Genomic DNA, 16568 nt, shown 5'->3' on the forward strand with positions numbered 1-16568 from the left:
GGGACTAAGAAGATTCTTTTAAAGAATACGTATATATAGAATAAGTAAAAAATTACAAAAGCCTTTTGGATTTATTTTTTGAAACATCTCATTATAAATTTTACTGTTTTTACTACAATTATTTTTGTTAATACTTTTGTATAGTTTATAAACTAACCTGTGAAAAATGTAAACCAACTCACTCTTCAAAGCCGATTTCCTTAATGGGTTAAGACGGTAGAAAGACACTTTTTAATGCTGCCACTGTCTCAAGTACCTTAAGTGACATTAAAGTTGCACGAGCAGCCATCCATGCCCCTGGCATCCGCCTGCTACAAATTCCTTGCCCAACAGCTTCTGACTTTTATTGATTTTAAAGTGCAGCAGGAAAAACGACGAAAACAAATACCAAGAAATGAAACAAAAGAAAGACAATTTTGCCATCGTCTGGCAGCTGAATGCGATTTCCAATTTTGCCCTTTACTTACATTCTTTTCTCCATTGTTCTTCTCTTCCCTTCTATTTTTGGCCCGGCTGGCATTTGGCCGCCTTAGGTTACAAAATGTCTCGTCCTATATGCAGGAATCGTCTAACCAATGCCGATGTCGATGATACGCTCTGCAGCCTTACTAATCGCCCGGAGGCGGCCGTGGAGCAATGTAGTACACACAGCTGTCCGCCGCGGTAAGTACTCTCTACTCTCCGCATTCAAGTTAGAGCCTGGATGACAGCCGGCAGCCACCACAGTTCCCTAAGCCACCCTGCGGTCCAACCAAACCAGCATTGAAACCCAAAACCCCAACATAATATATACAGACATACATCCCCCAGGTCCCCATGCCATCACAACAACAGGGAGAGAAATTTCTAAGGCATTAGGCTTAAAAAATTGAACATCTAATAATAATAATAATATAAGTAAAAATTTAATAATAGTAGTGGATAATTTAAAGCTGGAATTTAAAAGAAAATAAAATTACTCATACGACCTGTGGGACGGGGTATTTTTTATAAATATTTGGGTTTGTAAACTTGCTGACTTTAGACGGACTCTTTAAAGAATTACCAGTAACTTAAGTACTAAACTGAATAGTGTACATATTTTCAAGATTTCCCATATTTTTTCTCAGTGAATATTAAGCTTTCGTGTCTCACCTGGCCGGCTATCAATTTAAATGGCGTCGGTTATCGTGCGCACGTTTTGATTGCCATCCCAGGCCCACTATTATCGCTCGGAGTTCGCACGCGGACGTTGTCTCCAGTCGTTTGGGAGGACTGTCGTTTGTCTGGTCCTCTAGCACCAGCCCTCACTCCATTTCCATCTCCCTTGGAAATATTTTTCTTTTTTTTTTGTGTTGCCTACCACACTGATGGCGCACTCACACTTATTTATCGTTTGGTGACATTTTGCAAACCAAACCCAAAACCGAAACCGAAGTGAACCAAAAAGTTTTCGCCAATTTGGCGAATGTCTCCCTGTGATGCCACCACCCAGAATTCTAATCTCCGTTCGTTCTGGTGGTTCCTGTTCTTGTTTTCCGTCCAATCCTCCCACTCCCTCACTGTTCCAGTTTCCGTTCCCTCCACCGATCTTGGTTTATTGCTGTTCGTGGCTTTGTAACTTCGCCTCCAGGCATAGACATCAATTAGGTTTTTGATTTTGTCTGTCTTGAGGTTTCTATTTCCCGGCTCCGAGTTTTTCTTTGTTTGGCCAAAATTTTTGCCCATAGAGGCTCTAGGACTGTGCATTTGGATGATGAATTGAAGAAGGAATGGCCAAATATTGGGTAAATGGTTGTTCATGGAGGTTTGTTTACTTTGTGTGATAGGATAACGAAATCAATAATTCCAATCTAACAAAGAACCATTGTTAGAGTTTACGTAAAGGAGGCTTTTAAAGAAAGTCTAGCAAACAAACATCAAGACTTGAGGCTAATCTCAAAAATCTTCTTAAATGGCTTCTCCAATTACAGACTTTAAAAAGAACAAATAAATTTAATGTTCGTTTTACTTCCAAGCAATTAATTAGCAGACTTCTCTCATTTTATTTAATCGCACCTTCAGCTGCATCTCCCCAGAACAATGCCAGCGATTTACCACAACTGAACTATATAACAGGCAATAACAGCAGGATTCCTTTGTAAACCATGACTTTCAGGAAACATTTCACTCACTCACTCACATTTTCCCACCGAAAGCCGCATGCACTTGAAGGGCGTGCGAATTGGCTTTTCCCCCTGCTTATCCCCTCCACCATGGAAAATAAAACATATATAGTACAGCATAGCTTCTGGCAACTATTTATGGTATTTATTTTCCCCTCGGTCTGTTGCTGCCTGGCTGGCTGCCGGCTAATTCAGCAAGAACGCCCACTGACCACTTGCATTTAATCTTTCTTGCAATCCAAACAGCTGGATAACTGACGATTGGAGCACTTGCAGCCGGCTCTGTGGCCACGGCTACCGGGAGCGGATGGTTGTCTGTGCCGAGGAGTCGAACGCCATCAAAACGAGGGTAAGTACTACAAGACTTTTGGAGTAGCAAACCAACCACAAAAAAAAAAAATAGCACTTTAAGTGTTGCTGATTTTGCATGCGGAAAACGGGGGCCGGACCCAACACATTATTGCCATGTTTTCTCACACTTTCCTCTCACTCTGCTGCTGTCTCCTGTCTCTCTTCCTCCAACAGGTTGCAGATATCATGTGCCGCACACCGAAACCGCCAACACAAGAGACCTGCATTATCGAGGAGTGTCCGCATTGGGAGGTCGAGGACTGGACCGGTGTAAGTACTTTACCACAGCTCCACCCACCGTTTCCCAACCAGTCGTGTAATAATCATGCACTTTCTGTGCTGCAGCCAGAAAAGTAAAAAAAAAAATAAAAAAACAAGAATAAAGTGGGTACCCAGACTGGCAGACAAAGACGTTGCAAGTTGCACGTTGCACGATGCACGTTGACGAGGCCATGTCTGGGCCCTTTGTGTGTGCTTAGCTAAATGTCTGGGTTGCTGCTGCTGAATTGAATGCCCCTGGCAGTGGTCATGGGTATAGTCCCTATACTATCCCTTTTGAGTCCAAAGTCTAGACTCTAGAGGGTCCTAAAAAAATTCAAAGAGGAGTTAGGTCATAAGGTTGTTTTGGAAGTGAAACAAATGAAGAGGTTTTATGTAATATTGGAGTAACTAAACTTAATCTTTAGACCATAATTAGTTTATTCATTATTTTATTCCTTTAAGAAGGTAAAATAAAGTCTCACTTCTTATAGACTTCTTGTGAAAAATTCAAGAATATTTTTGTAACCAAAACTGAGCATCCCGAATTCGCATACCCTCAGCATGTTAGGTTTTTTATGCATTTCTAGTTACTTTGCTTGGTGGCTCGTAATAAGCTGCTAGCCGCTAGACGGCGTTTGAGACTGCAGTTGCAATAGAAAGGGGGGGGGGAGAGTCTCACTTTCTCCCCTTTCTACCCGAAATGGTGGTCATACAACTTAATCAACTCGGTGGCAACGTCGTCGACGGCATTTGTGCCTAAGTTCGTCTGGCCGCAATTTCCCGCTCCACCTGAACTCCTTGGCCGACAACACCACTCTGCTTTGGTGGTTGTGCTGTTCATTTAAACTGCAACTTTATTAATGGCCCCCCAGACCCTCGGCATATCACAAATTGTACATGTGGGGGTGGTGTTTGTTTGTGTGGGGACTTAAGACGCCTGCCTGGGGGGTGTCAAGTTTATGTGTTGCTTAATTGAATTGTCTTAAGTTTTTCCGTCTGGCTGTTGCTTAATGTTTTGGGGGTGGCTTAGAAGAGTCTTTTTTAATGTCCAAGATTAGGGTTAATATTAAAGAGCTTTAAGAGTAGGAGGGAAAAAGTTATGAATAAGTTTAATTAATTCTTTCAGACCGTTCTCACGTTCATCGCCGCTTTAAACTTTTACTAAATTATTGAATATAAAGTTTGCCTTTACTCAAAAAAATGTAGCAACTACTTAATGCCAGTTAATTATCTGTTTAATAAACTTTTCAAATATAATAATCCTTAATACCTTAGCCACACTTTTTGTTTGCAAACTTTTTGTACAAAAAGGAAGCAGCAAAAACCTTTCAACAGAATCATCTCCATTTTAAATAAATTCCCATAATGCTTATGAGATGAAATGCAAAATGAAAAAGTGAAAGTCTGGCCAGAGAAAGAGCCTATTAAAAAAGAACGTTAACGTTTATGTCCATTAATAAAATATATGCCACAAAATTAAGCGCCATTAAAGCGGAGACTGAAAGTGCTGGAGTGGGATTTGTGCAAATAAACAATGGCAATGGAGCTGAGGACGTTACACATACGCCCCGTGGCACAGCAAAATGCAAAAAATATGAGAATTCGCATTTGTATGCGTGAGCGCGTACACGCGGGGGTTCAATGTGTGAAAGTGTGTGTGTTTGTCTGTCTGTGTGTGAAAGCTTGTGGAGTCACTGGGGCTTGCCTTTTTTTTTAGCCGCATCACTTGAAACTTTTGCTAAGAAGTGTGCCTCAGTGCCACTGAGTGCCTCAAAGAAACTTTTATACTTTTAACTAATTTAGTGGTTAGCCATTATAATTATTTATTATTCTATATAGAAATTGAATCTCAGAAGATAAAATGTTACTAACCTTTTGTATAGAGTATTTAAACGCCGTCTATTTTGAGTAAAATCTTGGGTATCTTCCCCTTTTATGGTTCATCTATTGTGCAAATAAATGCACTTTTTATTGAATTAATTTATAATGCTTACGGATATTTTAACTCTGCCACTTAGTGCTCGGTTTCCTGCGGCCAGGGAATTCAGATGCGAGGTGTGGAATGCAAATCGACGGATGGCAGCCTGAGTGCCAAGTGTGATCCACTCACCAAGCCCGGCAGCGTTCAACAGTGCTCCACTGGCATCCATTGCGGAGGAGGAGGCGGCTCACAGAGCAAAGCCGGTGGCACCATCATCGTGGGCAGCAGTCGGTCACAGAACGAGGTAGTAGGATATGCAAGTTTTCCTTACCAATTCCAATTTCATCTTAATTTTCCATTCCAGCGGTCCGACCGGCAGATGGACAGCTCTGACATGGATGACGAGGACGAAGACGAGGATATGGACGATGAGGCCGAAGACATTGATGACTTGGAATCGGGTCAGGACACCGATGACGGTGAGGGCGCGTCCTACTCCGATCAGCCATTGCGCTATGCCCATCACACTCAGAGCAGGTTGCACCACGATGACCAGGATGAGCCGCGAACAATGCGTCTCATGGGCGGAAACTCAAACAGTAATTACAATAGGGGAGGAACTGTTGTACCCTCTTTGGATCCCTCGTAAGTAAAAAAAGTGTAACCTGATATTAAATTAAAACAAAAACTCCAGCAGGAGCAACAGCATACGTAAATACCCATTCATGCTGCATATTGGTAGAGAATCAATGTACAAATCGTTTAAGGTATTCCGCTCAAGAATCGGATGAGTATTGGCAAAGATATAACCATCGATGGGGCCCGAATTGGGCCTACATCCATTTTTGCACTATTTTGAAGGGGACCCCCAGAAAATTTGACAAAAAATCTAAAAAATTATTTGTTCTTAGATTTTGATGCAGATTGGTAGAGAATCAATGTAAAAATCGTTTAAGGTATTCCGCTCAAGAATCGGATGAGTATTGACAAAGATATGACCATCGATGGGGCCCATATTGGGCATACATGCATTTTTGCACTTTTTTGAAGGGGACCCCCCAGAAAATTTGACTAAAAATCTTAAAAATTATTTGTTCTTAGATTTTGATGCAGATTAATAGAATATCGATGTACAAATCGTTTAAGGTATTCCGCTCAAGAATCGGATGAGTATTGGCAAAGATATGGTCAACGATGGGGCCCGTATTGGGCCTACATCCATTTTTGCACTTTTTTGAAGGGACCCCCCAGAAAATTTGACAAAAAATCTAAAAAATTATTTGTTCTTAGATTTTTATGCAGATTGATAGAATATCGATGTACAAATCGTTTAAGGCATTCCGCTCAAGAATCGGATGAGTATTGACAAAGATATGGTCAACGATGGGGCCGTATTGGGCCTACATCCATTTTTGCACTTTTTTGAAGGGACCCCCCAGAAAATTTGACAAAAAATCTAAAAAATTATTCGTTCTTAGATTTTGATGCAGATTGATAGAACATCGATGTACAAATCGTTTAAGGTATTCCGCTCAAGAATCGGATGAGTATTGACAAAGATATGGTCAACGATGGGGCCGTATTGGGCCTACATCCATTTTTGCACTTTTTTGAAGGGACCCCCCAGAAAATTTGACAAAAAATCTAAAAAATTATTCGTTCTTAGATTTTGATGCAGATTGATAGAACATCGATGTACAAATCGTTTAAGGTATTCCGCTCGAGAATCCAATGATTATTGGAATTTATATGGTCATCGATGAGGGCCCATATGCAGTAGCCCATATGTGTCCTCCATGGTTGTCTTTTTTTCCGAGTATCATATGAGTAAAAAAGTGTCCTTGTAGGCTTCCACTTTTAGCTATAATTAGGGTGTCCTTCAACTTTTGTGTCCAAGATACTTTTTTTTTGTCCTGCATAAGGTATTAGGGGAAAATCCCAAATAGCTTGTCGTATATTTCAATAATTATTGTCGGAGCCTAATTGATGTCACGCCTCGGTGTAGATAGCCGTGTCCCCTGAGACTTGAGACACGAGGCTTTCCCTATCTTGATGATAGGCTGGTACATCTCCTCCGACTCCGACATATTCAACTTTTCCCCGGCTTATCTTGGCCCAAAGCCGGTACTTGACATATTTCAACTTTGGTGAGACGGCGTGCCACTCCACTTGACTTGGCTCGAGTACTTGGCCAACACATCACTAACGCCACTAACACCACTAGCACCACACTCTGTGACTCATCATAATGTCCTTGAGCGGTGTCGACACCTAAAATTAAGGCTATTAGACAAACGCACACTCACATCCTATGAGCAGGATACCCAAGTATCGACTTGGAGTTGGAGTAGATTGTAAGTACAGTGAAGTACGCCTAATGACAATTAAAGTGGTGCTTTGACGTGTCCACTTCATTGTTATTGGAAAACGATAAACAACGCAAAAAAAGTTCCCCCGATAAGCTGTCCCTTGGTATACACACTTTAATTAGCCAGCGACCTCGCGAAACAAACGAAATGAATCTAAATGAAATCATTAGAGCAGAGTGGCCAAATCCAAGGGCTTTTATCGGATAATTGGTGCATGGGGAATACTTACACCAAATAATAAATTACGGCCCAATCCACTTGACCAAAGAGGAAATTGGTAGCTGGACAATGTTAGGCATTTCCTTACATCGTGTATTTAAAGATCCTTGATATTAAGTGGGCATGGAAGTAAAGCTAATCCCATAATCGTAAAATACACAGGAAGTCATTTAGGTATTTGTTTTGTAATTTGAGAGAAATACTAATAGGCCTTAAAAGAATAAGATTTGTTTTGAATAAATCTAGAGTTCTAACTTAAAATTAAGCAATAACTTTTCGGCAATTCTTCGAGCAATGACCTAAGCCTAAGGAGAAAAAAAGAATAAAGGCTTCAACAACTTACATATATTACAGACTTAATGGTCCTTAGACTGAATACCAACAAACTGCCTCCTTTTTTTTATTTCTCTAAAATGGCATCCAAGTTATCTTTTCTTGACATTTTTCTCTCGATGGCTCTGTTGTTGGCCGATGCCCACTAAACTGAAACTATTCGAGCCTGGCGCTGCCATAAAGTCGCGCCTTGACGCCGCCACCAAAACCTTGGCCTCCGATGCCGATGCGGCAACAATATACTAGTAAAGGCCATGTTAAGAGAGATTGGCAAATGGCAGTGCGCCAGCCATACAGCCAGGCACACAATACACATAACAAAGAAAACAAGTAATAATAAAGGAGAGGAGATACTGGACAAGCCAACAACTTCCGAGGGAGGAGAGTAAACAAAGTTGTGAACACGCGCCTGGCCTACGCGGCGAATGAGCAACGCTACGCAACGCACTGGTTATGAAATCAGCTGCCGAACTAAAAGCCAGCGAAATGTGCTGACCTACTTTGGGAGCCGGGCTAAGATGTTTGCGGCCATTTGGCGCCGCTTTAATGCCACTCTCACATCTACGATTTGACTACAAATCAATAAAGAGTAGAATTGGCCTGGCCAGCAGCCGCGTTCTGGCTATGGCCTCCACTACACTTCAGTGGACTGTCAACCCGCGCCATAAAAGCCACTTCAGGCCACAAAACAATGACTGGGCGTTAAATTCTCCTAATATAGCTACACAGAAACAAATGGGATAGTATTTTAAATAATATATAGAATATGATTATAGCAAAGAAAATGATTTAATTGCATTGAAAAAAAGGAATGTTGAACTAAAGGAGAGATTATATTTTTGGAATTTATTTGTCAGTCCTTTACAACCCCTTCATTTTTTTGTCGGTGTCCGAGTTTGTAGGCCATGAGAGGACATTTACTCCAGTGACCACCAACGTTTCATTCGCATAGCATACTTTTTTGCGCTGGACACCCGTTGGAGAAGGTCGCGGAGGGGAGGGCTCAATAAATGTGTGTCCTGGCATCGAATGAAATGCAATGTGTAAAACGTGGTAAGCTCTATTGTTGCATGGAATTTGTTTAGCTCTTTGTGAAGGGAAGAGGGGTTGTGTGAACTCGAGTGCAGGGCCATGGGTTTTGCATTGGCACACGTTTTAGTTGATTCGATTTCGTGTGTGTGCTAGGTTGTGTGTGCTAGGATGTGTGCAAAGGCACGGTTCTTTGTTTGTCCTTTGATGAGTGCTGGACATGTGAATGCTTCGGTTGTCAGGCGTAAAATTTGATAAATGTTTTTCTAGCCAAATGGAAGTACTCTCTTATCAAGGCAGCTTGGTTTCCAAAGGATATTATTTTTTCTTCAAAATGGAAATATATTTTGTACCGAAAGCCTTTCTTTCTGATATTTAATATCTCTAGTAACTCTTACTGTTTCATTTTATTCGTAGTTACATCAAGGACACGGAGTGGTCGCCTTGCAGTGTCACCTGCGGCGAGGGCATTCGCCGACGAGTCTACAAGTGTAAGATATACCTGGAGTACTCCCGAACGGTGGCCACCGTGAATGACAGCCTTTGCGAGGGAACCAAGCCCCACGACGACGTGGAGCGCTGCGAGGAGGATCCCTGTGTGTTGCCCTCCCACGGTTTCGATGACCAGTACCCCCGGGACTCCATCAAGGTGGGGGTCTCAGAGCCGGGAAAGACATACGTATGGCGAGAGCAGGGCTACACCTCATGCAGTGCCTCCTGCCTGGGCGGCGTGGAGGAGCTGATCATCAACTGCGTGCGAGAGGACAATGGTAGAGTAGTCTCGCCCTTCCTCTGTGCCCCGGAGTCCAAGCCGGAGGCCAGAGTTCGCACCTGCAACGACCGTCCCTGCCCGCCTAGGTGGAACTACTCCGACTACACTCCCTGCTCCAAGAGCTGCGGCATCGGCATCAAGACCCGAGAGGTACAGTGCATCCACGAGGTGACCCGCGGTGGTGAAAATACCATGGTAGTGCCCAACAGCATGTGCCCGCAGCCTCCGCCCCCCGACCGGCAGTACTGCAATGTTCTGGACTGTCCCGTGCGTTGGGAGGTGGGTGAGTGGTCCAAGTGCTCGCACACCTGTGGCTATGGCTTTAAGGACCGCAAGGTCGAGTGCAAACAGATCATGGCCCAGGAGCACAAGATTGAGAGGCCGGAATCAATGTGTCCCAGTGCCAAGCCGACGGACAAAAAGCCCTGCAACGTGAAACCTTGCCCACCAGAGGATCCCAAGCCCGTTATCCAAATCAACAACTCCACGCATATTCAACACGACCCTAAGAAGACTAAAATCACCCTTAAAGTTGGCGGGGCCGGTATCGTCTTCTTTGGCACCCAAGTGAAGATCAAGTGCCCAGTGAAGCGATACAATCGCACCAAAATTAAGTGGAGCAAGGACCACAAGCCTCTGCAACGTTCCCGCAAGTTCAAGGTGTCCAAGAAGGGTGCCCTGCGCATTCTTGACATCACGTTCCGCGACGCCGGAGTATACTCCTGTCACGCCGGACTCAGTTCGGCTGAGATTGCTATCGAGGTGAAGGCCAAGCCAGGCCAGCAGGCCGAGGACTTGGAGCGGCAGGAAGCAGGTGGGTAATCAGTCGGGAGTGCTCCTAACGAGCCTGCTTGTCTAACCAAAGTTTCTTTAATACTCGTCTCCTCCTCAGATCGCTTGGTGCGTGAACGAAGTGGCACGGAAGCACTCACCTCCGCGGACATGACCTCGGCGGGAGGGCCAGGAGCTGTGGCTGGAACCGATTGGCCCGCTAATGGGTAAGTAACCGGCTTTCGACTGTGTGACCTTTGAGTAAAAGTTTGAAACAGGACCAGGTTCGGCGGGTTGCGTATGAGGAGGTGGGTCCAGTTTTGCTATCTTTATCGGGCTAAGTGCGTTCTAGGCTAGAATCTACATTGTTTGGTAGATTTTCAACATGTACACCATAGTGGCCCAGAAATATTAAAGTAATTGGATTTGAAGTCCTTACCGTTACATGGGCTGGGCTGTAAAAAGAAAGAACATCTAGAGACTTCCTTATTTATCCTTTGCTTGAAGCAATTGGCCATTTTTTCTTGGCCATTTTGCATTTTTTCCTAGACTACAGCAGGCACTTTAGCCACGTCCTTGATCTAAACTAATCTCCGACTCAACTCTCCGTTGGCAGTCGTTTATTGTGGACAGCCCTTGCAGTTTGCAAGCCCCATTTTCAGTGCAGTTATTACAGTTTTGCTTTTTCTTAAACCACTGGAGTCTGGTTCTATACCTTTAATATGGCTAGAGTAAAATCTTCAAAAAGTATATCACTGAAAAAATAATATATTATTTTTATAAGAAGCCAAGAAGAGTCTTCTTCAAGAATAAAAATCATACAGTCCAGGTACCAGGTATCATATAGTCGGAATCTGATTATTTCTGCTTTGAAATAGCCTTCCTTGTATACAATATTCACGCCTCGAGTGCCACAGTTAAGAGTTAACCGCTTAGTGCTTAGTGCCTGTGCAGCCACTTGTACTTTCCTCCCGACTTGTCTTTATCAAGAGCTGTCCTTTCCGTTCGACTCATTGCAGTCGTCTTTTTCCTTTTCTGGTCCCGCACCTTACTTCCACGCCTACGCGGCGTATGCGTGTTATCGTCATTTCGCGCTGTCGGAGTGTTACATCCGGCCCACCTTTCCTGAGCGTCCCTGTGTTTGTATTTGCTCATCCTTTGCATTAAAGTTTTATGCGCTTAAACACAAAATAACAAAAAAAAAAGGTGCCGGGAAAGCGCAAGTTAAGAAAACAAAACAAGCTCTAAGTAAATTTCATGGATACTTACTTTACTCACCGTTTGTTATATCCACCCACACTCAGGGCGTAACCGCTAAGAAAAGTTTGCCATGACAGTTTATGTTCACTGAACATTTTCTGAAGGATACAAGGATGTGCACAGTTCTTTCTGGGCCAATTAAGAGCATTCAGCATTCGATTACCCTTGCTGCCAGCCAGACTCTATTTATTTTGAGAGTTGAGAGCCCTTAAATGTTACCTGGCTGGCTAACTTGAATGCCGCGTACCTTTCTGTAAAGCTCTAGAACGTTTAAGTCTATTGAGCACCTGCCCCCATACAAATGCAGCCAACAAAATCCTCCCCCGAAACCCTTGTGCCGCAACCCCACCCCTGCCACAACAAACCCCGTTTTCCCAAAAATTGCATATTCAGGCAGACGTGTGTGCGGTTTATTTCGCAATTTAGGTTACGTGTTTGGGTTGTGACTAGGAGCTTAACATGCCAAAAATTACAGAGATACCAGCATATATAGATGTGCTAAATATATGTATACACAAATGTGTGTGTAAGGACAATTGCATATGTTTGCGATCGCGTTGCCACACTCCGCCTGCTTAACGCAAATGGTTAAAAGCAAACAGCCAACAGCAAAATGCATTTTGGCAAAGCCACAAGCTCTTCAACCAACTTTCCCGCTTTTCCTGTTTTACCGCCCCTCGGAAAACACACACGAATATGCGGCGATATTTTTGGTTTTCAAATGCATCATCAGTGATGTCGTTGGTCACGCAAAGTGTAACACAACTTTTGGCAAAAACAAAATACCAAAAATTTAACTCAAAGCTGGTGGATTGAGGAGCTTTTCTATTTTTGTTTATTCCATATTTCAATGTGGTCCATCATACTTTTTTAATTGCCTAAAAATCAAAGAAGAATTCTGTCAGTGGCTTCCAAAACACCAATGCTAATATTCGTATAGGACGGAGGATATTCAAAAATGAGAGGATTTGTGGCTTTGACAGGTAGAGATATTAAATATTTTGCAAAGTTTTATTTATGGCACATCAACGCAAAAATAAATCTTTCGTTTTAAAGAGTAGCTAATATTTTTATACATTCATAAATTTTGCAGACAGTTTATTTAAAATTATTTGACAGGTTACTCATAAATAATAATTTAGAAAAATAGTAACCTAAATTTGCTAGACTTAAAGCCCTAAGGCTTTATCAAAGAAAATTTGCAATGATTAGGAATAATTGTATTAAAGCCAGATTTAATAGCTTTTGTTAAATTGTACCTTAATTTTATCAATATATTTTGCCACAGCTAAATCCATTTAAAGTTTCCTTGAAAAGCTTTCACCTTTTAAACTGATTTGGTTCGGTCAACTACCGACGGGCTGCCAATGAGGTTGCAATATGCATGACCAGGCTCGAAAAGCGATTTCATATTGCAGTTGGTTCAAAGGCTCGACAAACTGGCCATCAGCCCTCCCCACTCAAAGTGTGCAAGAATGTAACACGCTCACAAAACCAGAATTTGTTATGGCCAAAGGTGGCGTTCGTTCCGAAAAGGGCATCTCAGAAATGCCACTCGACTTGCCAGTGCGAAAGCCTGGGGATCTGCACTTGACATTTTTGCCAGGAGCGGAACCGAACAGGCTTTCTGTTGCTGGCCAGGACCAGGACCAGGCCTAGCCTTAGATGTTTGTTTTTAATGTTTTCCTCCCACACACATCCACCAACCATGTATGTATATTTTTCTTTGCAATTTTTGCAGGTCTACGAATCAGCAGCAGGGCACCCGTCGCCGGCAGCAGTCGGAGCGTTTGCAGAACGGCAGGGAGCGGGAGCGTAGCCGGAGACCCAAGTCGGACGGAGTCCAGCATGCGGACAGCAGCATTATGGAGGACGATGTGAGTAGTTTGGGGCACGGTTATGATTGTTTCACTCGATCAACGTCATTCCGGGCTTTACATTTTAAATATGCTCCGGAAACGTGCGAATGTCTTGGTCCGATGTTGTCCTTTCGCAGTTTACACAATTCCGTTGTGTATTAGATTTGTGGTTTCCGTTGCTCCCTTTGGATATAGTACTATATATACACACTCTTTTTATATAGGAGCTGCTCTCCTTGCTGTGTCAACATCTACGTAATTTGATAGTTTTCCACATGGCTTTCCCTATTTCTTTCGGGTTGCTCCATATCAGCAGAATAAATATCTGTGCAAACAGTTGGCAGTTTAGATTTGTATCCAGCCCTCTCACTCACTCACTCACTCACCACTAGCCCTGTCTCTGTCCACTGGCCAAACATATAATGTGCCTTGGAATGAAATTACGTATACGTAGCGTTGGCCGAGAGAGGAGCAGAGCTAAGCCGAACGGAGTAGAGTGGAAATAAACCAACAAGAATTTACAATTCCTTTCCCTTCGAAAACAACAATAGATGAGGCATATACACAGGCTGGTCGAATGTCTGCCATTGTCCTTGGCTTAGGCTGGGGATGTAATAAGGACACGAATCCTCCACATCGGTTGCCCGGGGCCAACACTACCTGGCCAAATTGTTGTTTGCCTTGCAAACGATTCTGGGTGTTGTGTTTCTTTTTTCATCTTCCCTTTTTTTTTTTGGGTCAAACCCATTGCGGTTGGCCCGAAGTCTAGTTGAAAATTGGCAGGCCAAAAATTAGCGTAAATGCCTTGATTGAGTTTGTTCGAAATGGAAAAAGAAATTGTGTGTTTCCAAAGAGGAAAAAAAGGGATTTTTTTATACAAGAATTGGAATCTAAAGTAGACTATTTGAAAGCTCGTTAAAATACTTTTTAATTAGATATTCAAATTAAAATCCCATCTCATACTCTTTAGTGCCATGCATCACACTCATATCTACATCGGAATAACCATAACTTTAAGCCCAAACATATTGCTAATAAATAACGTCACACTTAATAACTATTTTCCCTCATATTTCTTCTGCAATCCGCCATTTGCGTTCGCGTCTGTATTTGTGAAATATCCTGCCATCCTGTGTCTGTGTGTGTATCTCCAGCATTCGCAATTAGTGCAATCGCAGGACAGAATCCCACAGCCAGCGAGCGCCAGCAGCGGCAGCAGTCGCACCAGAGCTCTCCTGGCGATGCCATATTTCCAGGCACTGCTCAGCAATCTCCAGGTGAGAAGCATCCTTTTCGCATCCTTCGGTACTCGTTCGATTTCATCCTTTTCGTTCTGCATTTGCTGTGTTGCCGATTTTTTATTGTTCCTTCATAGCAAAACATACATTCTGTTTGCAATTGTTATTATTATTTTTTTTGGTTTCAATTTATTCATTTCTTACTTTGTTGGCCTCGCCGGAAACAAAAAAAATATGTATTGCCCGTACTACGATTCACTGATTTCAATCCTTTTCGGTTTCGGTTTGTTTTATTTTCATTAATTCTCCTGGAGGTACTCGTACCATCCACGAACTTTGCGTTGCATGCGTGTAATTAGTGCACTTCAAATGGGCGGATGGGCGGATGGGGGGGGGGGGGGGGGGGGGGCGTGTGCGTTGCAAATTGCCAAAGTGCTGCATATAAATTGCACAACGTGTGCATATTTGTCTTCGGTCTGATTGGGCCTCTTGCAATTTGTCAAACGGCACGGCAAGAGCCGCCTTGTTTCGAGACTTCTTCGGCTTAGTTGTTTCTATTTGGTTTCAGGCATGTCTCCTTGTTTAATTTGATTGTTTTGTTTGCGGTGGCCTAGCTTGAGTTTGTTGGCATATAATTCGTTTAATAGTATTAGAGCTTTCAGTTTCAGCAATCAAAATATTTATACTTTATTATTGCATGATGATACCACTTTCTTCCACTATTGACATTGATTTACCAACACAATCTATGTCTTCTTTTCAAATAATTTTCGTTTTTGGGGTCCCATATGTTTATCCCTACAACACCAAACAACATAACCAAACAAAATACCGAAACGAGCTACAATTTTCAACTCAAATATACGCAAATGTTACAATTTCAACGTAGGTAAAACTTTTCAATAAATATTACACAATATACCTCCATCTCCTCCATTATATGTTAAACACTTTTCACTTATGTACCTCTCGGCAGGCAAAGATAAAATGCGTAACAAGTTTTCCCGATGCCTTCACAGTCTCAGCCCCCCAGGGCACCGAAAATAATGATAAAACCGAATATTTAATTAAAAATATTGAATTAAAAATTGGCCTTATTTCCGAACCTTTAGCCGCTGTCGGGTAACTTTTTATGCGCCTGCCGTCAAAGACATTTTCTGCTGCATTTTGTGCATTGTGAAATGAGCAAACAATTGGCATAATGGGTAAAAAGAAGCTTCAGTTCAGCCCCCCTCCAACTTTACAAACTGGAGGCATACTTCCAAAAAAAAATAAAGCTGCATGCTGCCAAGTGAAAAGCTGGAAAATTGGCAGAGAACGCACAAAGCAAATATTTTTTGCAAACAAAAATATGAGCATCAAAATTTTGCCTGCTTCTATTTGCAACTTTTTTGTATCAGCTTGGCATGATATACACTTTTTAAATTATTCATAAAAAAATACATATTGTTGCTATTAATTGGGCTGTGAAAATAAACAATTTAGCAGGATTGTGTACCAAATTACTAAAACATTGACCTACATTTCTATGAACTGGTTTTCTTTATGCGGCAATTAACTTATGCAAATACTTTAAATAATTCTACAGCAAAAACCCAACCAAACAAAACATTAATTTTATAATTAAATCACACTTTTGCAAACATTTAATTATACTTGCAAATAAACACTTTCAATTCTGTGGAGTTTTTACTGATTTGTTTTGAAAAGGGTCTTAAAATCCTTGACACATAAATACATAGATCTGATTATTTATTTAAAACTATTATCGGGGACTATACCCTCGGGTTTTAAGCCTTTCTGTTGGAATATGTTTTGTTTAATTGTACAATGTTATTCACAACTTAGATCAACGCATATATTAGTTGATATCATTTATCATTATTGCTTCCATGCATGATAGCAACTCATTTTGTAAAATTAATCCTTAATACTTGTATACAATTTCTAAAATATTGGTTACTAATTAATAGCAGGATTAGTGCTGTTTTGATAATATTCGATGTGCCGGCTGGGTAAGTGCCGTGCTCGCCGTCAAAGT

At 42.0% G+C, this 16568-nt stretch overlaps 1 protein-coding gene across 3 annotated transcripts in view; it reads left to right on the forward strand.

The window, feature by feature from the left end:
- The window catches only part of nolo (no long nerve cord), a 57064-nt gene that overhangs the window by 32544 nt on the left and 7952 nt on the right, over positions 1-16568 (forward strand). The window contains exons 7-15 of one of the 3 annotated variants that reach the window (XM_070277305.1): positions 534-663; positions 2391-2493; positions 2670-2765; positions 4775-4981; positions 5042-5322; positions 9045-10213; positions 10292-10397; positions 13172-13307; positions 14444-14566. In XM_070277305.1, coding sequence (XP_070133406.1) covers positions 534-663; positions 2391-2493; positions 2670-2765; positions 4775-4981; positions 5042-5322; positions 9045-10213; positions 10292-10397; positions 13172-13307; positions 14444-14566 — 2351 coding nt within the window. Of the gene's footprint in view, positions 1-533; positions 664-2390; positions 2494-2669; positions 2766-4774; positions 4982-5041; positions 5323-9044; positions 10214-10291; positions 10398-13171; positions 13308-14443; positions 14567-15639; positions 15757-16568 lie in introns of those variants that run through there. The other 2 variants (XM_070277307.1, XM_070277306.1) reach the window with 2 other exon arrangements.

Source organism: Drosophila bipectinata, chromosome 2L, assembly GCF_030179905.1.
Source record: "Drosophila bipectinata strain 14024-0381.07 chromosome 2L, DbipHiC1v2, whole genome shotgun sequence".
Lineage (NCBI taxonomy): Eukaryota > Metazoa > Arthropoda > Insecta > Diptera > Drosophilidae > Drosophila > Drosophila bipectinata.